We start from the raw sequence: 26,829 nt of genomic DNA, 5'->3' as shown, positions 1-26,829 counted from the left end.
TAAGAGTATCGCGAAAGGCTTGCTTGGATGACTAACCTTCTGAGTTTTTCTTTTTTACAGGGTTTAGAAAAACTGAAGGACCGTTGCAATAAATGTGAGAATCTGAGAGAGGAATACGTTGAATAAAATTTAACTAATATTCCTGTGATTTCTTTTAACCAAAGCCAAAAACTTTTAGCACCCCCTCATATATACATATATCAGTATTTATATATGAGCTACGGAGAGTTTCATGCTGTGGAAGCACAATAATTTACCATATTAATATATAAGGCTTTTTTTCTGCAAGCAGTCATTCAGGCTCAAATAAATAGGGTTGGTCCTATATGAAAAAAAGTGGATGCTGGTCAATGATTAAAAAAAATGATAAAAAGAGAAGCCAGCCATGTGTATATGAGTATTCTTTTACTCTTTTACTCTTTTACTTGTTTCAGTCATTTGACTGCGGCCATGCTGGAGCACCGCCTTTTGTCGAGCAAATCGACCCCAGGACTTATTCTTTGGAAGCCTAGTACTTATTCTATCGGACTCTTTTGCCGAACCGCTAAGTTACGGGGACGTAAACATACCAGCATCGGTTGTCAAGCGATGTTGGGGGGACAAATACAGACACACAAACATATACACACGCATACATATATACGACAGGTTTCTTTCAGTTTCCGTCTACCAAATCCATTCACAAGGCTTTGGTCGGCCCGAGGCTATAGTAGAAGACACTTGCCCAAGGTGTCACGCAGTGGGACTGAACCCAGAACCATGTGGTTGGTAAGTAAGTTACTTACCACACAGCCACTCCTGCGCCTATGTGTATGTATATATATATATATATATATATATATATATATATATGTATATATATATATATATATATATATATATATATATATATATATATATATATATATATATATATATATATATATATATATATATATATATATACATGTGTGTGTGTAACAAGAGAGAAAATAGACAGCTTCTGACAATGCGGGAAGTTTAATGAAACCTTTATATTTCGGGCTTAAAGTACCATCTTCCGAAGAAAAGAACAGTATAAGAAAAGTTCAGTTATGTGGGATCCGTTAATCCATTCAAACTCTCAAAACGCTGGAGAGTTTGAATGGATAAACGGTTCCTACATAACTGAACATTTCATAGACTGTTCTTTTCTTCTGAAAATGGGACATCGAGCCCGAAACATAAATATTTCATTAAACTTTCGGCATTGTCAGAAGCTGCCTATTTTCTCTCTTTTTACATTCTTCGATATAACGCTTCAAACGAACTACAATGCTCTTGTGTGTATGTGTGTGTGTGTGTGTGTGTGTGTGTGTGTGTGTGTGTGTGTGTGTGTGTGTGTGTGTGCGTGTGTGTACATACATACATAGATTTGTATATATATTAGTATCCACTGGTTACATATCTTTATGAGGAACTTTAAATCTCAGTTAAAATGAACTTTATAACAAATTTAGCTCTTCTTTAATCATTCAATCTGCCTCTCAGTAAAACTTCTGTTACCATTCGTAAAATTGCTTAATAATAATAACCTAAAAAAAAAAACGCACTCACACACAGATATATATGTACACCTATGCCCACACACAAGCATGCAGCACGCACATGCACGCGCACACATACACACATAGAAACATACATTATATATGTTTGAATAATTATGTGTGTGAATCAAGAGAAGGAATAGGAGAGAACAGTTGCTGTCTTACCTTGACTTTTTTGTAGTAATCTATGAAAGAGAACGGCAGTGATATATTCAGAGGAGAGGATTTGTATGGACTAGCTGATCTTTTTCTAGATTCAAAGGCGATCATCATGTCCATCCATCCTACTGGACGCTCCGACCTAAATTGATCAATGAACCTCTTGCCAAACAAATTACACAGCAAATGAACAAACTCCATGTCGATTCCTATGAGTAAAAAGGAAAAAAGTATTTTTATCAGTTATATATATATATATATATATATATATATATACACGGTATTCAGGATAAATTTGACAGTTTGCATAACAGGTAGAGAAAACACATATCCCATCCAAAAATCAAAGTATTTAAAAAAATCAAAAATATCAAATAGATTATGGCTGGGCTGGGAGTCGTCCTCAGCTTCCACCACGACCTCAAGACGGCTCCGGAACATGGTGCATGCTTTCCTCACTATGTCTCTAAGAAGATCTTCGAACATCACCTTAATCTTAACCACCAGCTAGGCCTTGGTGTTACAAGCAAAGTGTATACACACATATGCACACAAGCAAGTCATCAATACATACAAACATTTCATCTTCAAAGAATTATTAAAACACTAAAACCTAAAATAGTTAAAATTCTCAATATTGATGACTGAACTTGAGCCTTTGCAATCAAAATGCCCCTTATTCAACCTACAAGATTTTAAACTGGACTTCAATGAATGCCCAGCTATCAAACTAATAAATCCAAATCCGATGTAGATAGGATCAGTAAAAGAATATTAGATAATTTGTGAATTCGTCAAACTGGGCCTTCAGCAAAATATAGATGAATTACTAGATTGGTTAAGAAACCTAAAAAAAACAAGGAACGAACTTGATTTATCTAGTTGGAAATCGACAGCTAGTATTCTTCTGTGTTCCCAATTCTTTGGAATAAAGCTTTAATTTTCGCCAGGAAAATTGCTAAAATTACTAAGCAAGGAAAACCAGTATAAAATTTGAAGGTAATTTACTAGACGAGGAACTCGGCTGTTAACAACTTCAATACTTCCATGGGATCCATGTGTTTATATGTATGTGTATGTATTGTGTGTGTGCGCGCCCGCGCTGGTTGTGGGTGTATGATTATTAGGGTGGCCACTCTGTGTATATACGTGTGTGCATAGGTTCATATTCTTAGAGGTGTGTGTGACTGATAGTAAGTGTGTCTTTATGAATATATTTAATTTTGCTTGTGTGTGTGTGTGTGTGTGTGTGTGTGTGTGTGTGTGTGTGAAAACTAAGCAAATAATGATGTATGCTTCAAGTATGTATATGTGCAAGACACTATACTAAATCCTGCAAGCTGATCATGGCTAGAACGCCTTTGATCATAGCTTTGATTAATCAGCAAATACATTGACTTTAATAAAAGAACCATAAAAACTGTAAGGGATCATTTCGAACAAATTGCTATTTACAGGTGCTATCGATAATTCATAAAGGATGCATATGTGGAATTATGTAGAAGACTATGTAAAAACATTTGTGTTTCTAATTTCTAGTAATTGAAAATTAAAAATCTGGAAACCTAAGAAACTGGTAATTTGTTTGAGTTAGCGACAATAAATCAAAAGTCCAATCCATGGGATGTTGAATAACTTTTTTGTGTAGTGTAGAAACTCGTTGCTATTAACTTCATAATTGTCATTCAATTTTATTACTCTTTCAGCTATTTGACTGAACTGTAACTTGTAAGATTATAAAAATATGTCAACTTCTTCAAGCTGAAATATTTCAGAATAATCACACGAGGAAGTCAAGCACCAAATATTTAAAACATTCTGATGGGTTTTTTTTAATGTTTCTTCTTTCAATCTTTTGTGAATTTTTGTGGCTTTTCATTTTATTTTATTTTATTTCTTTTATTTATTTATTCTTTCTTTTTTTGATAGGTATGTTTTGAATATATAAATCATAAAACGAGAATTACAAAAAACAGCTGAAAGAAAAGTAGATCTAAACAAATATTTAAGAATATTATGCTAAGATTTTCAGCGCGAAGTGACAGACATTATAAGCTCCAGTTTAAGACGGGCTGAGTAAGATTAAAATCGTATGGATGTCATTTCTTATATTCATTTATTCATAAGCTGTTTTTTGGAACTTTATTTATAAGCTGTTATTGTTAGGCCACTGACCTTGTATCAGTACCATTACGCAAATTAGTTTGTGTCTAAGTAAGTAGTTGCTTTACATTTTTACAAGTTAGCCTTAAGACACAACCAAAGGTCTTTGGGAAATGAATTGTGAATAAATGATGTTGAATTGTTAAATAATAATAACAAGGTCGGTTCAATGCTTATCTCAATCTGCCAAAAATGACCTTTTGGACCTGACTTCACTACCTCACTAAAATTGTATGGATGTGAGCCCTTAGATTTATTTATTGCATAATATTTGTCTTTAGATTTCTATTGAGTTGGCCGAGTTCTTCAGTGCATTACTAAGTCTCAGTGAAATAAAATCGCAAGTGATGGACGGTATAGCTTGCTCTACCAATAGGTTAAGAGTTGGTTCCTCAAAACACACACACACACATACACATATACAAATACAAAGAATATAAAATAGGAATAATATGTAAGCGAGTGGATCGGGTAAAATCCAGGTTATATATGTTTCCTAACTTGGAGGTCCTCTGATGTAATAATTACTCAACGAGCGGTACTCAGCTAGCTTCTTATCAGGCTGAAGATACCTTAATTATATGAAGGTTACATTGTCTTTAAGGAATCCCAAGTTAACTCACCGAAGATGGCAAGTTAACTCGGGCTCTCTTTACGACAATGTAACCATCATATAATTAAGGTATCTTTGGCTTGATGAGTAGCTAGCGGAGTACCTCTCGTTGAGTAATTATTACATAAGAGGATTTGCTTGCTAGGAAACATATGTAGTCTGGATTTTACCAGCTCCACTCCCTCAATTTGGATTTTTATCTACTGCAATAGGTCAGTTTCTCTGTGATAATAGATATATTTATTTTATTTGTGTCCCTATATGCTTGACACTGATATTCTGGATTAGATGAAAACTGATTTCGATTCTAACAATATTTGTATTCAGAGAGGGAAGATTTCTTACTTAAGAACGGAGACACTATAGAATTATAAAACGCAATATACTCTCTGCTGCATTACTTCATTTCCATCTTAGCTTGTACAGTAATTACTAAAACTGAAGAACCCTTATCAGAATTAGAGGACACTAAAGATATATTGTAGTTCCTCTCTATTAGACATAAACATGCGAACACACATACATACACATACACATCCGTACACATACTATATTCTCACTTCTCTCCTTAACATCTTTCCCAGTCTTTCGTTTTTCGTCGTCTCTTTAACTCTCTTTCTCGTAGATATATATATCTATATATATATATAATTTGTTTATCTACCTATATCTATCTCTCTACTTAGGCGAGAGTGCTGCATAACACTGCGTGGGTGTTTACACAAATCTACTGCAAACGAACACCGGAAATGTAAGAAGGAAATGTGGAGTCAGATTTGCCTAAATAAACAACTTAATACAGTTTCCTTACACACAGCTTCCGCATCGTATATCAGAAGTGACTATACTGGCTTACATATATTACATTTCTTCTTCGACACAAGAGGCTCTTATATGAGCCACCCCCAAACATGCTGTTACATAGTAACAACTAAGTCGCTTATATGTTTGTGCGTGTGCATATGTGTTTAAAACACTTACAAAGAGTATATATATTACACACACACACACACACACACACACACACACACACACACACGGACCTATATTATGTGCGTATATATAATGAGTGGCTTTACATAGGCGCATGTATGTATATATATATATGTGTGTGTGTATATGTGTGTATGTGTATGTGCGTGTAGAGTGTTTGAAATGGTGTACAGATATTGCATACTGAGAAAAAGGAGGCAGTCAGAATTTTGGATAATTCTTTATTAGCGCTTTCATTTGTTGATTCGAACTCGTCATGACAAAACCAAAATGGTAAAACAGAACGTTTCGTTGTTTATTTATATGAATCGGATATTTTTTCACTTTGTTTAGAAGTGGAGAAAAATATTTTTTTTTTTTTTTTTGCGGGGGGGAAATAAAAGCAAAGAGGAGGGAGAAAATAGACAGAGAGAGAGGTTTCAGGGCAATGAAGAAATAGGAAAAGAATAATATATAAATATATGCACATTACCAAGTTGGCAGCAAAGTGCAGACAACTGGCAGGATGGATATTTAGGTCATTCAAGACAAGAAACTATGTTGACTCTGTAGAAAATCTTTGTCCTCAGCCGCCTGGACTACTACTCCTAGTTATGGTCACCGCATAGTCCCAAACTAGCAGCGGCGTTTGAAGCAGTCCAATGCCACTACACTAAAAAGATTGAAACAGTGCAGCAGATGAGTTACAGGGTTAGTCTGACAAAACTATAACTTTGTTTTCTGGAGCGAAGGCGCGAGAGACATGCAATAATCTACATATGAAAAACTCTAGCAGGGCTAGTACCATATTTCGGCATTGAGTGTTATACAAATGCCAGAACTGGCCGCGATTGTATTGTACCAAAGGTACCATCTACTCCATCAAAATTCAGGACCAGGTACTGCAATAGTCTAGGGTTCAAAGGCCCACAGCTCTTCAATGCTCTGCCATAAAAATGAAGAAAGCTACATAAGGTGGAAGTAGAAGTCTTCAAAAAGGAACTAGTCATCCTCTTCTACACAATACCTGATGAACCAACAGCCCGACATGAAGTACAGACGAGGGCAGGGGAATCAACCTCCCTTATACACCAAATGGACCAACAGCTGGGACAAAGGCACATACAGGAGTGGTGATGTGAAACATCCCAAACTGAGGAAATCAGAAGGGCCACGGTGGTGCTCCAGTGTGACCGCAGCCACATGGCTGAAACGAGTAAAAGAGTAAAAGAATGTATGTATATATGTATGTATGTATGTATGTATGTATGTATGTATGTATGTATGTATAAATGTATGTATGCTTAAAGTACGTAACAAGTAATTAGAAATAGCTTGTGGCTATGACTAATATATAAATGATATATATAAATAAATCGAAAGACTTATTCGAAAATATCCTAAATAAAGACAATGCATATTTACATGACAATGACCTTTTATAATATTTAGCTGTTTCTGCAAGTATTCACTTCTGTCAGATTACAAAGGGGCAGAGTTTCGTAAAATCTTGCTATAAATAATAATCGGTTACACGGGATTACATATAAAGCAACCGGAACATACAGGGAGAGCATAAAAGTGAGCTATTTTTATACATAACCGAATAAAGCTTGTTTTATCAAGATAGGAAAAAATTTCTATGAGAGAAGTTAAGCTAAAAATAAAGCGTGAAATATCTAGGAAGAAAACATGTGACATCATGAAGCTCTGTAAACGTATCTTAATTCTTCTCAACGAGGCTGTAATTCACTGTATAGCTTAGCAATTAAGTTATTTCACCTAAGCACGAACGTGGGTGAAATAAATAGACTGAAAGAATGAATTTGGAATATACCTATATACAGAATAAATATATTAGTTAATAAGTTAGATTTACAATCACGAAGTTCCACTGTCTAGCATCATGAACAAGTCTGCTTTATCATAACTTCAAGAGTGTAGTTTAGTAAACGGAAACTATGTGAAAACTCGTCGAATAGATTATAACTGGAATTCAATGGACGAACCTCGTCATAAAATGGACAGGTAGTTCTGTTTAAGTACTGCATTAATGGTACACGTATCTAAGATGCTTAACCGCTAACACGCTAATTCAATGAGATCAGGTAGTTGGGTTGAGCAAAGGACTCAATACCCATCATCAGAAACAATTTACTCTAAATATAGAGATAGTTAGATTGAAAGAGAGAGAGAGAGAGAAGGATGTGTGTGTGTATGTGTGTGTGTGTGTATATATAGATGAATAAAAGAATGGAGTTAAATGCAAGTGTTATTCAAATCTTTATACTTCCGAAATATGTTTCGAAGAAGACATTGGTATTATTCCAGAGGGAATAAAATGATGTAAAACAATGCGATCATCTCGTCCTGGAATAATGCAAACGTTTTCTTCGAAACATATGTCGGAAATATAAAGGTCTGAATAACACCTGCTTTTAACTCAATTTCTTTATTTATCTGTTATACAAAAACATTTCATTAAACCCTGGAATTTCTACCTTTATAAGTAGGCTGTAACACCCTTGGTACTTATGTGAATTTTTTGCTTTTTTTTTTTGCTGGTAAATATTTATTTATTTTTCCCGTGTTATTTGTACACATTGAAAAAATTCGCATACATTTACATGTATGTATATATATATATATATATATATATATATATATATATAATAGAAATATGTTACAAAAATAAAATAGAAACGACACGTGGAAATGTAAGGGGAAATAAGCGAAAATGCACATTGGAAATCAAAAAAAGTAATGGATTTTTATGAAACGTAACGATAGATATATACAATTAGATGAAATGAGGTAGGAATAAAAGTAATAAAAGTCATTATTTTGAATTGTTAAAGAGATTCAAAAGCATACCGGTTTCGTAAAGTTACTAATCCTTACTGAACGGTGTTAGGTCTACTAGTCCCTGAGTAAAAAGATTATGTGTAAGGGAGGTAAGTAGTTCTGGATTTGGTGCAATTAGGGAAGATATAGATCTGTAATGTGAATGGTGTATAGGATGTATTGGGGTTAGTGGTATCAATTGAAAGGTTAGTAGTGTTCTGTATTATGTTAAGTGTTCATATTTAGTTGTGGGAAATATTTATTAATGAAAGTTGTACCTATTAATATATATATCTATATATTTATACATAAAAATTCATCATCTGAAAGTTTCCACTTCGTTTTGCACGTAAACACATATACATATTTTGTATTTGATCTGTTTAATATATTTAATATATTTGATTTCTCTCATTTGTCAATCCCCATAATTGCTTATAAATATACATACATACATACATACATACATACATACATACATACATACATACATACATATATACATACATGTTATTGTATTTCGGAATAGTCATTTTTTTTTTTTGCCAAATAAACACACACACTATATATTTTTCTTTTCTTCACTGATTTATTACTGTTCTTATTTTATTATTATATTATTTCAACTCGTGTCCATTGTTTGGAAATCTTTCGTCACACATCTATGACTTCTTCAGCGACACCTTTTGTTTTCGGGTGTGCGCTTGCTCCATTTACTCCATTTTGTTCTAAGATGTGTATCCTTACGTGTGCATGCGTTTGTGTCCTTGTGTGCGTGTGTGTGTGCGTGTATATGTGTATGTATGCTTGTGTACGTGTCGTAGTTTTTAGCAGTAGTGTGGTCTTCCCCTCAGCCCCATCCTCTCACCCCCATGGTGCTTCAATTACGACAACGTCAGCCTAGCAACTTACCACCTCAACTAATACCACCCTTCTTATTAAACTATTCCTTCTCATTGTTACCTTTGCGATTCCTCTAACCAGCTACATCCCACTTCCCTCAAAGCCTTCCCACCCTCACAAGTGGTCTTCTCTCATTTCTCCTCCTCAACCGAAAGCACTTAATACTACCCCACCCGTTTGGATACTATTCACGTCTTTCTACTTAATATTATGTATTTTATTTGTGTGCGCGTTTGTATGTGTGCGTGAGCGTGAGTGTGTATGTATATATGTGTGTGTGTGTGTGTGTGTGTGTGTGTGTGTGTGTGTGTGTGTGTGTGTGTGTGTGTATACATGTGTGCATGTAGGTGCATGAAACGATGTGTACGTTTCTATTTAGCGCGCTACTGTCCCTTACAACGTAGGTCGCTCGCTAGGGAAAGTCTTGTCTCGGAAAAAGTGTAAAAACACGTTGATTATGGCTCTGAAGCAGAACAGACTGTCAGGAACATGTTTCGGCGTAATGAAGCCTCCTCAGCAACAGATACCGTTTCGTAGACTAGTCGAAACTTCTGTTCATATAATTGAATAGCAAAAAATATTTGCTGAGGTTATTTGAAGCTGTGATTAATTTAGTATATCTACACAAATCAATGATGATAAAAATAATATGTACATTTATATTTAATATATTCGTCTCTTCATGTAGTGTACGTATGTGTTTGTATGTGTGTGTGTGTGTGTGTGTGTGTGTGTGTGTGTGTGTGTGTGTGTGTGTGTGTGTGTGTGTGTGTGTGTAAGAGAGAGAGAGAGAGAGAGAGGCGCAATGGCCCAGTGGTTAGGGCAGCGGACTCGCGTCGAAGGATCGCGGTGGTTTCGATTCCCAGACCGGGCGTTATGACTGTTCAATGGGCAAAGACACCTAAAGCTCTACAAGGCTCCGGCAGGGGGTGATGGCGAACCCTGTTGTACTCTTTCACCACAACTTTCTCTCACTCTTCCTGTTTCTGTTGTACCTGTATTTCAAAGGGCCAACCTTGTCACATTCTGTGTCACACTGAATCTCCCCGAGAACGACGTTAAGGGTACACGAGTCTGGAGTGCTCAGCCACTTGCACGTTAATTCCACGAACAGGCTGTTCCGTTGATCGTATCAACTGGAACCCTTGTCGTCGTAGCCGACGGAGAGCCACGATATATATATATATATATATATATATATATATATATATATATATATATATATATATATATATATGATGTTCACTTTGTATACATTTATATATGTTATTTAATATACATGTATGTGTGCGAGTGTATGCGTAAATCTGTTTGTATGCATATACCTCACTAAGTCTAACTATGATGTACTATGGAGTGTATTACTTATTACTTTATGTCCTATGGTCAAGCATATATGTTCTGAAGAAGTTAATTCCATGTTAAGCACTTTGAAGAAATCTTGTCTCGCAAGACTGTTTCATCCGGTCGGTTTTAAAGATACCTGTCTTCTTGCACATTTGTCTGTTCTGTGCAGTCTTATATTCAACCCCTGAAATTACCTTTTCACATCGCATAAGGAGAGATACAACTCTTGGAACAAAACGTTGGTATAGCCAAAAACTTACTAGAGGTAAGATCACAAGAACTCCTTCTGTATGGTGCATCAGAGGTTAATGCTTCCCGTTTATTCTTTCTCTGTATAAACTTAAGTTGTATCTCCAAATTATTTATATTTTTGGTGAAAATCACTTCGATAAGAATAATTGTGATGTAGGATATGAAGAAATTGTATGTTTTATGCACAAGAACATGATATATACCTGTGGGTGAGGAAATATGAAATACATTTTCAATAAGTTTAGATACATGTGTTTAATAGACAAATTTTTAGCCTAGCCTGTCACTGCGAATAGTCCCGTGTTCTCTACAGAACAAAGAGAATAATAGGCAGGTTCGAATTTGCTTAAACGTGTATATGCAGTAAGAATGTGCAAAATATTAATTATATTACCAAATAGAAAAAGAAAGAAGAGAAAATGGATACATAGATAGTTAGACAGACAGACAGACAGACAGATAGATAGATAGATAGATAGATAGATAGATAGATATCTTGGTAAACGTACTTTGAGGGTGTATTTCGTGCATATGAATGTATTAAACTCATACATTTACATGAAAATGTACTTTTTAAGAAATATACCACAAGAACTACAGATGAATAGGGAACTCCGGCAACTATAATGCTTTTTAGTATGAAGTTCCTGCTTCCTCTTTTATTAATAATGCTTATTACATAAACCGAAATTTAAAATTTTACGAACGAAATCTCCATAATAAAATTATAAAATGGAAATTGTCTATCATTCATTCTTTTATCAAATGCAATACAGAGAATTACTAATAATATTAGTTGATATATTTCGCTGCTAAATATGTAAACGTATAGCTACACATATCCATGGGTATTAACATTGATACACACGTGCACATATAAACACTACATACATCCAAACATATAGATATCTATACCTATTGATCGCAAGATCACGACTTTATTTCCATCAGCCTCAGTGACTCCCATGAATTAGTTTCGATTGAACTCTACAGAAAACGTTCATTTCAGTAGGGAGACGGTATCCAATCTGCAATTTCAAACTTCACGATCCACGAGAATGTAGTATATGAAATTAGAAGTGTGTACGTGTGTGTGTGTGTTTGTGTGTGTATTTATGCTTAGATATTTATTGGACTGTAGAAGAATAGTGCTTATAACCTTTGGAGACCTTCCATGAGCGGTGAATTGTCGTTGTTATTCATTCGAAGAAATACATGAATTGAAGAAATTTCAAAAATGTTGCATTTATGGAAAGGAAATATTAGTAGATTTGGGGAGTAGAGAGAACTAGGGTGAAAATAAATGAATGAATGCATCTGATGGGTTTGGGGAGAGGAGACACATAACTAGCTACTTCAGAAAATTCTGGTAATCTATTAATGGCGTAAGAAACATAAAGACAACGTCTGCGGACGGATGGTTGCGGTGTATTAATAAATGAGTTATTGCCAACCCAAAAATCAGTAAAATTTTCATAGAATTCGGTTTCAGTTATTTGTGCGTCTAGCAACATCATCTCCCAAAAGATCTAAGTAGTATCCCATTTATCTTAACTCTTTTATATAGGGTCAGCAACTGTTCAATAAGTAAAACTGAAACACAGACTGTATACGGTTATAAATGTGAGTCAGAAATGTGAGATCATCAGTGATTTTCAGTTCAAATATTTGTAAAGACTGAGAATTTTAACTGTGTATCATTCATGAGTAAGGTCAGTGTCGTGATGAAGGATTGTATTCTTGATTTATGTGGTGACAGTATTTTAGAGATGTTAACTGAAGATCCTCCCATTTGAATATGTTGCATCAGGTTCAAAATTTCTAACAGTTTCATCCTTCTATTCTCTACTACAGTATTTTAATGCCTATTAATTTAAAGTACTTCTGTTCCAGTCATCTTTTGCCCAAGCTACAGAGCAGAGCATTAATGTTTGTTAGATATAATCATCGGTGGCAAGTTTTAATATTTTTTTATGTATGACAACCGTTTCTTTGTTACTCTTGCATAAGATAACAAGTCTGATGTCACTTCACTAGGACTTAATTTTTAGTACCTTTGTTTTCATCATTTGTTGTTAAGGAGGAGACAGCTTTTTCAAGAATCTGGATGGCAGTTTAACCAACCATATCATTGCTTTATTTTATTATCTAATCTCATAAAAACTTAATTCTGTACTTATATATTTATACCGCATTATCTTTCGTTCATCTGAAATCTTTTGCACTTTTTTATTCCATTAATTTTGCTAACATACACACATCCCTTCTGATCTTCTGGAAACAGATTGTTTTCTTCTAGATGTCTGCCTGATCTCCGTTACATTATTGCAGTTAATGCTTTGTAAGTTGTGGGTAGACATTTATAGGTGTGTAGTTTTGTGGTGGTGGTGGTGGTGGTGGTGGTGGTGCTGGTGGTGACGATGATGATGCTGACAACCATGTTGATGGACTCTTTCGTTGAAGACGTATGAGTGTTCAGCTTTTGGCGAACGACTTACGCAGATGATCTACTGATAGCGATGAAACGTATGTACTGCACAGTAGCTCACTCCCTCCATCAAATCGATGTTGCCTGAACAGTTGCACAGTGTACCACACGTCAGGTGTCGAAGAGAACGTTGAGCAGCGTGAGGTGAAGTGTTTTTGTTGAAGAACACAACGCACAAACCAGTCTAGGAACTGAAACCACGATCTCGCGATCGTGAGTGCAACACCCTAACCACAAGGCAATAATAATAATAATAATAATAATAATAATAATAATAGTAATAATAATAATAATAATAATAATAATAATAATAATATAACATACAGATAATTGCACTACTGGGCACTGCACACATCCTACGCAAAACACTTTCAATACAGTAACCATAAGAGCATCACTGCAAACCACAGCATATACCCAAGGCACACAGAGCTGCGCTCGGTAGTGAAGTGAAAGCACGTTATAAAAATAAAACTACTGAATAATAATAATAATAATAATAATAATAATAATAATAATAATAATAATAATAATAATAATAATAATAATAATAATAATAATAATAATAATAATAATAAGCTATGCCAACACTATGGAATAACAACAGAAAAAAGATGGTATAAACACACGCCAGAAAAGGTCACAGAAAACGAGAAAGCAACCATACTCTGGGATATGCCAATACACACAGATAGAGAAATTAAGGCAAATAGACCAGATATAGTTGTTAAAGATCATGAAGAAAAAAATGCTTTCTAATTGATGTATCAATACCAGCAGATGACAACGTTTCTCTAAAAGAAATGGAAAAACTTTCAAAATACAAAGACCTGGAAATAGAGATAACTCAAATGTGGAATCTAAAAACAGAAACAATTCGTATCATAGTAGGTGCCTTAGGTATAATAAAAAAATATTCAGACAAATACATAACAAAAATACCAGGACTTACAAATATATATAACATACAGAAAATTGCACTACTGGGTACTGCACACATTCTACGCAAAACACTTTCAATACAGTAAACATAAGAGCACCACAGCAAACCACATCACATACCCAAGGCGCACAGAGCTGCGCTCGTTAGTGAAGTGAAAGCACGTTATAAAAATAAAACTACTGAACAATAATAATAATAATAATAATAATAAACATACTGTCTTCAGTACGCTAATGATAAGTGAAAGATCTAATAGGTAGATGTCTGAAAACACCGTCATTCAGTTTATAAAGTTTCAATAGATAAAAGAAATTTAATTACCTGATCTATGAACAGAAAGAAAACGTCAGCGCTGGTCAACGTTTACTTGAAGTACGTTCGTAGAGCCACTTGTATTGATGAAAAGCAGCTTGCCATGACAAACTTATCAATAAGCCATCAATATTCCGAAAGTGTGCCGCCTCCTATAGCTAATTAGTATGAATTGTATCAAGTACGATATTATTTTTATCTTTTTGTTTATTCTGTTTTGATGAACATTACCAGAATATGTCATAAAGAGCAATTCAAAACCAAATATTTCCTGAATATCAATTGGTCAGTTAATAAATGTAGTGAAGTTTATAACGCAAACAGCGACTTTACATTCTATTTGAGTTAGAGTAGAATGAAATAGGCTGCTGTAGCAATTATCAATTATATCTGCCATGTAAGCGAAACTTATTCACACCAGCCCAACGTCCGCAACATTAAAAAGAAAATCAGATCTTTTTTAAAACGGGGGCCACATTTTTCATTAATGTTTTACGTAGTGTTTTTGGTACCGAAAGACTTTCAAACTTCGTATACTTATCTATTTTGTGTTATAGAACAGAAAAATATTTTTGTATTCGAATTTATTTCATGTAAAAAATTGTCTTATTTCGATAATTTCAACCAATCACTGACAAGTATTCAGTTGTTTATATTTACTCCTTTGGCTGATTAAGCCATAGCTTCGTTTTATTTGCTTTTTTCTTTTTAAATTTGCTGTTTTACCCTAACCCTAACCCTAACCCTAACCCTAACCCTAACCCTAACCCTATCACCGATACTTAATGTATATCGGCTGAATGGACGTCAGTGATTGGTTGAAATTACAGAAATACGACAACTTTAACATGGAATAACTTAGGGATTTCTTTTTTTTTAAGAAGACTAAGAGAAAAAGATGTTTTATATGACACATTCTACTAGTGTTCCAAGTTTCAAAGTGTTTCGTTAATGAAAAATGTGGCCCCTGTTTTAAAAAAGATCCAGAAACTCAGTCTAAAAACAACACTAACAACAAGAATATAGCAAACGGCAGAGTGGCCTGGATAAACGAATCAATGCTGAAATGGATTGGGTTGGAACTATGGCCTAATACTCTTAATTCTTTAGAGCCCAATCGTGTCGTGATACCATTATTAATAAAGCGACGTTGTTTTTAGTACAAACTTAAAATAAATGAGGTGGAGCGGAAATTGATAGAAAAGGCAAAAATAACCACTATCTCCAACAACATGGTAAAAGGGTAAAGATACCCTTTGGTCATGAATGACCATGGGATTTCATCTAGAAAGTTCCCCTCCGACGTACAAGTCTGGGCAAAGTTATTTGTGGGAGACCAGCAGTCTCCCCTCTCCGCATTACTGATGTTATCCAAGAGAAAAGCAAAGGCCAATACAGCTTGGCACAAGTGACATCACAACTCATTTCTGTAGCTAAGTGTACTGAAGCAAAGTGAAATAAAAGTGTCTTGTTAAAGAACACAACACAGCCTGGTCCGGGAATCTAACTCACTATATCAAGGTTGTGAGCTCGACGCTCTAACCACTGAACCATGCTCCTTCACCAGTAATAACAATTAGAATACACTTGTGGGTGGTTGGAGAGATTTGCTAGTCTCTGTGCTAACAAATCTACATCAAGAAGACTTGGCTTTATCGTTTCAAGGCAAATAATTTCTAAACCTGAGCATCAGTTGAGAACGAAAATGAGATTTTTTTTTCTCTAGCGTGACATTTTTTCTCTTGCATTTACAAGTAGGAGATAAAATTTGTCGCAAATATGAGTTAACAAAAAGTCTGTTTATTTCACATCACTGCTTAACGCTACAATTACTATAGTAATTATTATTAAAACCAAGTTAAGAAAATAAGTGATTGGGGTAGAGAGAGGGAGAAGGAGAAATAAAGTCTTCTCTATTGAACTTCGTTTGTCTCTCACGTAACATCAAGCTGATTCATACGAGACATTCCTGTGACTATTGTATCTTTCTTTAACTAATATCCCTAAAAAAAAAACAAGCATTGTATGTAGTCAGGACAATAATCCAATCACTGGCTATTGAAATAATTTAACTAAATTAATCATGTTCTTCCCATCCAATACACTTGTGAGTGAAGCCTTCCTGATTGCGACACGATAATAAGAAACGCTTAAAAATGAAAATCGCATGTCCCACTGCTGAACTTAAGCCTACACTTCTTGAAAAGAAGAAAAGCAATCGGATAAGGGTTGACTAGAAACATCACCAACGATATCAAGATGCTGAATATATGGGTCATTCTAAATATTTTGAACAAGTTCTTGAGTTAAATATTACCAGAGCAAACTTGACTGATTTTTGAACACCTTCAGTAAAATATATCCACTAGCACCACCAACTCGATAATCTTCATTTTCATTAATATTAGATGTGTGCTGTGTGCTGTGTGATGCTCAGACAGATGCCTGACATATTGAACAAATAAGTGTTTCCGAAATTTTTAATAAATTACATTAGAACTAAAATTGTTTGAGCCCAGCTTCCTGGGCACGCAATCAACACCAACACGACTTTCAACTAACGAAGGAGCTTCAATGCTGTCGCTCAACTGGCTAGAAATAGCAGATAAATCTCTCTCAAATCACGCCCCATCGTGAGACACATTCATTGATTAATGCAGAACCTGATCAGGCTGCCTTGAACACAACTGTTCTGCTCAATAAGAGCTAACCCGAGTGGTACAAGTTTAACTATCCAATTGCCATTCTTTGACTCTCAGGATTACATGTTTTTGCGAATACGTATTCCTATGATTTAAATGTTAGATCTTGCTCTTTCTATTTTATGGACAATAAATTATTGGAAAAATTCAAGCTGTCACGTTTGCTCGCGATATTTTTATATAAAACTTGATGTAGGTACAAAAAATATCGATCGCATTTCTCATTATTTCAAATATTCTCGTCCAAATGTTAAAGTTACACCGCTTTTTAACCTTCTCGTCCAGTGAAATATTCCAATTTCTTTATCTTTTGTTTATTGAAGTTGTATGTTTGGAAACATCGAGTGATATTTCAATGTTAGAACAGACATCGCCGAAATCCGCATCGTAAAAGATATTTGCAAGCGTACAAACATCCATACATTACATACATACATTACTTACTGTATGTATTTTTATGCACAGTTATACATATGTACCCTTATTGAATAAATTCTTACGCAAATATAGAAACACATTAAAATCATAAACACAAATATACATTGCTAAAATCATTAACTCAAACACACGAACTTCGCTAACCTTATACAAACAAGTCTATTTATTTTTATATATAATTTTGTGAAAATAGGATTTCTAGTTTGCTTAAAACAGATGTAGCTGTCACAAATTTTATTTAACAAATTAATCAATTTAATTAGAGATATGCAGTAAAATAATTGGGATGCAAAGATTTTTATTTTTTGTTTATTATTCATATTAAGACTGTTGTTCGCTTTGGATGCTATTTCTCTCGGGTTTCTTTTATTTTAGTGCGTATTTTTGTAAAACTATAATACAATATTGTCTTTAATATTATTTTTTCATATCCCAATTTAATTTTCGAGTTGACATATTGGAAATATTCTAGTTAATGATGTACTATGTCAAAACCATTATTAAATATTAAATTATTATTTAGCTTGAATGCAATCTTCCGAGTTAGAAATATTTCAGCTCAGTCTTTCATTCTTACGGGCTCGATAAAATAAAGTACTGATAAAATAAAGTACTGATTTCTATAAAACTGAATATAGTTCTCCTTCAAATTTATATTAATGTGCCTACGTTTATTTCAAATTCCGCTGAGCTCGATTTTCACTTTCATTTTTCCAGTGTCGATAAAATAAATACCAATCAAGTACTGAGGTTGATGTAATCTACAAACCCTTACCCTTAAAACTGGTAGTCTTGTGTCAAAATTTGAAACAATCATTATTATTAAGGCGGCGAGCTGGCAGGATAATTAGCACGCTGGAAAAGATGCTTAGTGGCATTTCCCTGACCTTACGTTCTGTATGAAAAATTCTGCCATGGTCGACTTTGCCATTCATCCTTTCGGAGTCGATAAATTAACGTACCAGTCATGTATTGGTGGTTGATGGTATCGACTAAACCCGCTCTTCTCAAAATCGCTAGCCTTGTGTCAAAATCTCAAGTCATTATAAAGTCGGCGAGCAAGCAGAATAGTTATAGCGTCGGAAAATGCCTTCGAAGATTTATTCCGGCTCTTTACGTTCTGGGTTCAAATCCTACCGGTCTGTTTTGTCTATAAACTAAAGTACCAGTCAGTTATTGGCTCAGTTTAGTTGATTAGTACCTCCTCCGAAAATTGCTGGCCTTCAGCTAAAATATGATACAATTATTAGAATTCACTAGATTGGTAGAATTGTGAAAGTGTCGGGGAAAACGCCTTATGGTATTTCTTCCGGCTCTTTAGCTTCCAAGTTCAAATTTCAGATTTGTACTAATAATAGAAACAATGTTTATTATCATCATCATTATCATGAAGGCGGCTACCTGAGAGAATCGTTAGTATGCCGGACAGAATGCCTAACAACATTCACACCGTCTTTATCCTCTGAGTTCAAATTCTACCGAGACTGACTTCGCCTTTCATTCTTTTGGAGTCGATAAAATAAGTATGAGTTGAACACTGAGGTTGATGTAATCGAATAGCCCCTCTCCTTTCGCCACAATTTCAAGTCCCTTGTGCCTATAATAGAAAGGACTATTTTCATCATCATCATCATCATCACTGCATTTTTCAAACGAATGCGTTTTTAGATTTGTGCAGGAGTTGACTATTATTTCTATTTTGTAATTAAAGTACCAAAGGAAACAAGACGTAAGTATTTCAGTAAATTCAAATTCTTCCCGTGGAAGCAATAGGAGCCTTAACATTTAATATTTATCTGTTTTTGCAGTTGAATACCACATCAATCTTAATCGAGCAGGTCTTTGATCATAAGCATTCTGGCAATGACCATCTCGTCTTATCTAACGTGTCCTTCATGTTTGTAATACCGTAAGTTATGATTTGAGGAAAAGGTGGCTGTCCTTTCTATCAGATCGCACAACTCTTTAGAGATACTTTTGAATATCTTTTGGATATCTTACTAACTTTGGTAACTTATGGTAAAAAAAACAATATGGCAGATTTTGCTATTTGTGTAAAGTCGTATGAATGGCAATGAAAACAAATAGTGCGAAAATTGGGAAGAGCATAAAAGGAAATGATCCGAATAGTAACTAGTTGCAAAGCAATGATACTACAAAAATGGTTGCAATAATGTATAGAACATAGCATGAAAATAACCTCGGGAAAATGCTTGAAAATTAACTACGAAATAAATCATTTATGAATGCTGAAGTAATTCGAGAAAGAAAGAATCGTATGCCAACTTCCTCAGAATAAATCCATGGCTATAAATTATATAAATTAACAGCAAAACTGGCATATCTCTTCGAAACATGAACGATGAGATGCTTAAAAATTGAAAATTGAAAATCCTATTTTCGTTTATATATTTTTGCTAAAAATGCGGCGAATCAAACCAATATAGTGAAATAGTACGGGAAATTTGTTCCTTATTATCGTGAGCGACATTAATTATGTGTTTCAGTATTGCATGTGCCACACAAAACCAATTATGTACGTAATAACGTACGACAATTTGTACATTTTCATCAGTCGACTTTTCTTCGCAGGACTTTCAGGAAATGCTGACCGGTAATGAGACAATTTTCTATCCTTAAATATCCTTACATAATTCAGAGTCAAAGTGGAATTAACAAAAAATTTAAACCATACAGATTTTTAAAAAAAAAGGAAATACTTAAATTTCTTAAATCTTTGAGAAAAGACTTAGTGAATCATTTGTAATGCATCTTGAGTGTAAGGCATGCCATATATTAATAATTTGAATAGAGAAATCATCGAACTTTAAGTAAAATTACATCTACCATCAACCACTGGATAAAGTTTTGAGTTGGTGAATCACCGTAAAATATGTTGTGTCTTGTTTTTGTTTTACGGATCTTAATATAAAGCTAGCGTAAAATTCAATATAGGATTTATTGACAGAGAGATCTAATTCGAGAAAGAAAGAATTGTATGCCAACTTCCTCAGAATAAATCCATGGCTATAAATTAGATTTAATTTTGTACTAGAAACGCTTGAAAATCGAAAGAAGGTCTTTTACTGCTTCAAGAATGATTACACTTGATCCTAGGAGCATATTACAATAGAAACAGTAACCTACATATTTTGGTTGCTTAACATTCAACTGATATATATACATATATACATATATATGTGTGTGTGTGTGTGTGTGTGTGTGTGTGTGTGTGTGTGTGTGTGTGTGTGTGTGTGTGTGTATACTAATAAGCTTCCTCAGAGTTGAAAGACATTTTGCTAACAATTATTACAATGGTATTGGCATACTATGTAGCGAAGAGATGTGAAAAAGGGACGTAAGTTCTTGAAGCGTTTCTGATATTTTCATAAAAACATTAAATGTTATTTTACACCCAACAAACTGTTTACATAGTTTGATATTCCAATATATTCATACCGAGAATTTGGTTTTCTCTATTTAAGAGGGTTAGGTCATTACGATATTTTTGGCATGGTAAACTTTTTTATCTTTAGCTAATTGAATAATTTAATTATTGATACGTATACAACAACATTTCGCAGATGCAAAAGAAATTATCGTTGTCGAGCCTGGGGAGTGTCGACTTTTAAAGAGCTTTTTGTTTTCGATTTTCATTTGAATTTTTATTTCAAATTTTCAAACTTCAGATTACAAGATGAACAAAGATAATCTAAACATGAAGTTCTTACTTAAACTGATGTCCAAAAGTGAAAGTTGAATATGTAACTTTTTCATCAACTCTAATTCAAATCTCAAGAGAGGGATTATTGAATTTCAATTTGAGCTCGGTATTTCGTCTTAGATCTTAATATTATGCTCATTCAAATCGTTAGCACGCCATGCATACTGCTTAGCATCATTTCGTCCTCTTTACGTTCTGAGTTCAAATTCCGCCGAAGTCGACTTTGCCTTTTATCTTTTCGGGGTAGATAAAAAAAAATAAGTACCAGTTAAACAATGGGGTTGATGTAATTGATTTACCTCTTCTCTCGAACTTGTTGGCTTTGTACCAAAATTTGGAATCAAGCCAGAACATTCCTGATACTTGTTTAATTGGTCTCCAAAGGATGAAGTTCTAAATCAACACCAGCATGGCTTAAACGGGTGTTTAATCTCACCACAGTTTTTTTGCAATTCTGACAAAACTCTCAGGCGTTTCACTAAATGCCTTGTACCATTTATTTGTATATGTTTTCGTTCGGAGTTCAAATTTTAACAGTATTGATAAAATAAGTACTAGTTATGTACTAAATCGATTTAATCGATCAAACAAACTCATTTCCGAACAAATCTTCGTTTTTGTACTAACGTGATAAATCAATATCAGATACATTTTAAAGACGATAGATTTTCAAAAATAACAAGCAGCCGAACTCAATAGCTTTTAGATGCCATTTATTTTCGCACTCCGGCGTTCGAATCCAAATCCTATTGGGACCGACTTTGCTCTTCGAACTCCTCTGCATCAAAAAAATGAGTACCGGACGTGCGCTGGAGTCAAATCGACAATAAATTCCCCTCAGAAATTCTTGGTCTTTTGCCAATGGGAGAAATCAATATTATATTTACCGTCCTTTTATTCTCTCAATTACTGATCTTACTTTCTTTCTTTCGTGTTACTAACTTTCCGTTGTTATAAATATTGTTGTTCTTCTTCATGTTTGTTTTCCTACCTATTCTTGTTTTCATTTGTTTTACTTTATTTGATTTGATTTCTATTTCACTTTCTTTATCTATCATTTTTTTTTTCTTTTTACTACTTATAATTTCATGTATTTAGCTCTGTAGGAAACTGAATAAATCGATTCGATTCATCGGTTCGAAACTCGTTAGCGGATTGAGCACAAACCGTTTAGTTAGAAGACCAAACAATAAACAAACCAGATGTAACACCTACTGTGATAAAATGGTAGAATTGGATGTGAAGTAATTTATCCAGCTGTGACGAAACACGTACACAGCATCGAAATATTTCTCTTCTTTAAACGTTAGTATTCGATCAATGAAATAGCCTTTTAGCGAACAACGATATAGAACTTTCTTGAAATGGCCTTCCAACACATATATATTCCCACTCACACACTCAGATAGACATACCCACACACATAAGTATACTCGCGCACACATATACATTTATGACTTCGTCTGTATCTTCTTTTGATTTATTATAAATAGTAATAACATAAAAATGGCGAGCTGTCAGAGTCGTTATAGTGTCGGATAGATATACCTTGCCGTGTTTGTCCCAACTCTTTGTGCTCGGTGTTCAAATCCACCAAGGTCTACTTTATCTTTCACCACTTTGGACTAGACAAAATAAGTACCGGTCAGGCATTGTGGTTGTTTCTTCTCTCTTTCTCAGAACTGACTCCGTTACAGGGGACCAAGAAACGGGCATTCAATTGGAGACATCCCCTACAATCACTTCTCCACCACTGTGCGCCGATTACTAGTTATGTACTAAATCGATTTAATCGATCAAACAAACTCATTTCCGAACAAATCTTCGTTTTTGTACTAACGTGATAAATCAATATCAGATACATTTTAAAGACGATAGATTTTCAAAAATAACAAGCAGCCGAACTCAATAGCTTTTAGATGCCATTTATTTTCGCACTCCGGCGTTCGAATCCAAATCCTATTGGGACCGACTTTGCTCTTCGAACTCCTCTGCATCAAAAAAATGAGTACCGGACGTGCGCTGGAGTCAAATCCCCATTTCTGCTCCTCTGACTACTATTATTGTAATTGTACTTCTTATGTCTTTTTCTTTACTTTTGCCATTACTTGATATTGTTTCTGTTATTTTGTTAGTTGATCCTTTTGCTAACGTTATTCATGCTGAAGACGGCGGCAGCGGCGGCGGCAGCGGCGGCGGCAGCGGCAGCGGCGGCGGCAGCGGCAGCGGCGGCGGCAGCGGCGGCGGCAGCGGCGGCGGTAGCGGCGGCGGTGACAGTCTGTGGCGGTAACGACAGAATCAGTATAAATAACAGCTAAAATAATAGCATCGTCTGCTACCACTGCTGATACTTTAACTATAGCAACCAAGGCTAAAATACTGACGTTACTTTAATCCATATTTCTCCAACTGTTTACTTCTGTGGCTGGGTATTTTACTCGAAATATAAGGAATTGATTCTGTTTTAGTGCAAGAAGCTTTCCGTTGACTTCTATTTACAGTTTTGGAGCTGTCTTTATTTGGCAAATGCCTTCATATGATATCATCTATCGAAACTGAGACAATTACATCGAGAAAGATCGCATTTTTGGCATTTAAAACACAGAAAAATTCTTATATTTCTTTTGCACCATTACGACCAAGTTACTGACACAATTCTATGCATTATGATATCTGCTTATTGAAACTGCTGAAACAAGGACACACCTTTCAGTTTTTTATCCTAGCATATATGGTGTGAGTTCAAAGATAGATTTTTGCCTCTCATCTCTCATTTCGGGATGCAACTAGAAAATATTCCAGAGCAGAAAATGTATAGAGCGATGCACTAATCGCTTTACAGAGCAGTCGACAATTCTCTGTCCAAAATATTTGGGACGATAAGAATTCCAATATTCGAAATGATTGTATTCTTACATCATAGAACCCAAGTCGAAACAAGCTATCTGTTTTTCCAAACACAGCTTCTATATATACCGTGTAGGTAATTTTATATATATCCGTCTCTAGTCTAGTTTCACTCGTGTATTGGTTTACCTTCGCTTTTCAACATAACAAATCTGCCTTTCACATCGAACTGCCAACTACATAAAACAGCTCCACGTCACTTTCGTTACTTACACTTTTATTCTATGCTTATCTAGAACACTCCTTTAAAAGTTCCCCAACGCATTCAGAAATTTTTCAATTTCACTACTCTTACCCAAACAAATTTCGTATTTTGAAAGTTTTTCAGACTTCAGAATTTCGAAGCTTCCAACGCCAACATTCTGATATCAAATTCAGCTGCTGTCCACCTATTGAAACCTAGGTCGTTTCAATAACATTATGTAACGACTTCTTTAAACAGGAAATACATTCTCGTTTACAAAAGAAAAGCGTGACAATGAACACATCTGTCGAAGTACGTTTAGCTTGAGTCACGAAAAGAAGAAAGAATTCTAGCAAGTTAACTATTTCACAACATGCTTCCAAATGCTATAAAATAATAAAATATAGCAATTTACTGATATCGATGCATTTAACTATACTTCCCCTTAAAATAATATATAACGAAAACAGTATTGTCGTTGCTTAGCCAAAATTCAGTCCTAATTGAGAGATCTGTGATTAAAGGGATGTATCCATAATTATGCCCCATCTCTTATGTGTGTGTATGTGTGTGTATGTGCGTGCGTGCGTGCGCGCGTGCATGTATGTGTGTACCAGAAATTTCATTGTTTATTGCCCTTTGAGACGGCTACGGGTCTACTTTATCTACTTTGAGGGAAATTGCTTGATATTTTTAGCTGCTTGAGTGATTGCTGCGTAAAGACTGTCTCTTTGCCTGGAAAGCAATCATTGATTTCACATTTGTGAATAAATCGTAGCAGATTAATTGATACATATGGTAAAACTACATGAAGCCGTCTATCAAGTGCTTCACGTTTCGGAAATCTAGTTTTGAGGTCATTTAGTTTTGGCTCTACATGTGCTTGATACTATATGTTTACCGTTTCTAGTAGTGCGGAATTTAAATAAATAACATATATTATCTCTTACAAAAGTAAAAATTTTCCTAGTGAACCAAAAACATAAGATGGATCATCTTATATATTCACCATTCTGTTATCCTTCATATTAATAATGTCATTAATATCTAGATAAGATACAGCTCAACAACTGGATGTTTTAACTATGATGTTGGATGAAATACACTCTCCATAAAAGCACGCGAAATAGGCAGCTTCTATCTTTTTAGTAACAATGACGTAAATTTTAATTTAATATATCATTGTATCAAAGGTCTCTTATAAAAGTTTTCCATACTAAATTGTTTGTATATTCTGGATTTAATACTATTCGAAAATAACATATTCACACACGCTCACAGCTCTACCGTATCATATACACACCCGCATACATAATGCAACCAAACATACATACATTCACAGGGGTGTATGCGTGTGTTCTTAAATGATAGTAAGAAAGAAAGGGATATAAATATAGATGTATATAAATATGCATATTTGCGCGTGTATACGTGCATACGTAATATTGACATGTATGTAAATATATGTATCCATATTTGTGTATGAGTGTGTCTATAAATATGCATATTTACATATATGTGTGTGTGTGTGTGTGTGTGTGTGTGTGATACATATTTATGTACACACACAGGCATAATCATATGAACATATGCATATATTTACACATATATATATATAAACATGTACACTCTCACATACATACATGCATGCATACATACATACATACATACATACACACATACAAACATATATGGGTATGTGTGCATCTAAGACATTGTTTGCGTTTGTATCAAAAACATTAATGTTTTCTTCTGACTCCAACTCAGAGATACATTTCAATAAACTAAGGATTTATTATGCATGTCAATAAGTATATTTCCCCCTTTAACTTAAGTATTCAGATTTATGATATAGCCAGCTGCTTTGTTTTATTTGCCTTGTTGCACCTTTTAATTAGGCAAATTATTCTTGACCAAAGATATACGTAACTCTTTATATGTAAAAATCTATCAACTTATCGACTGTTTGTTTAAAATGTCGTATGAAGATGAGGTCAAATAGACCGAAACTTATGTCTTTAATCTTCTCTTGGCCTACAAAGACTAAACTGTCCTTTCCCAAAGTGTCTAAATTAGCAGGTGGAAAATACTCATAATTTAGTTACTTTAAGAGCGAATGAAATTTCCATCAGAATTCTTATTTTCTCAGTAAATTAGGAATTTATTATGTACAGTATTCAGTTCATCATTTAATTTGTTTGTGTGTTGCGTATATGTTGAAGTATATATAAATGTTTATATGTGCCTTTGTAAAATACAGGAAAAATACATGGTATTTTATGCATTAGAAAACATACACGCGTTTTGGTAAAC

At 34.5% G+C, this 26,829-nt stretch overlaps 1 protein-coding gene across 1 annotated transcript in view; it reads right to left on the bottom strand.

The window, feature by feature from the left end:
• The window catches only part of LOC106869337 (heat shock 70 kDa protein 12A), a 273,476-nt gene that overhangs the window by 44,841 nt on the left and 201,806 nt on the right, over positions 1-26,829 (bottom strand). The window contains exon 6 of the mRNA XM_052965711.2: positions 1,731-1,933. Within this exon, the coding sequence (XP_052821671.1) occupies positions 1,731-1,933 (203 nt within the window). The remainder of the gene's footprint in view (positions 1-1,730; positions 1,934-26,829) is intronic.

The sequence above is a fragment of the Octopus bimaculoides genome, chromosome 2 (assembly GCF_046866305.1).
Source record: "Octopus bimaculoides isolate indiv1 chromosome 2, ASM4686630v1, whole genome shotgun sequence".
In the NCBI taxonomy this organism is placed as follows: Eukaryota; Metazoa; Mollusca; class Cephalopoda; order Octopoda; family Octopodidae; genus Octopus; species Octopus bimaculoides.
The sequence above is the reverse complement of the archived record's forward strand: the minus strand, read 5'-3'. Positions and strand labels throughout refer to the sequence as shown.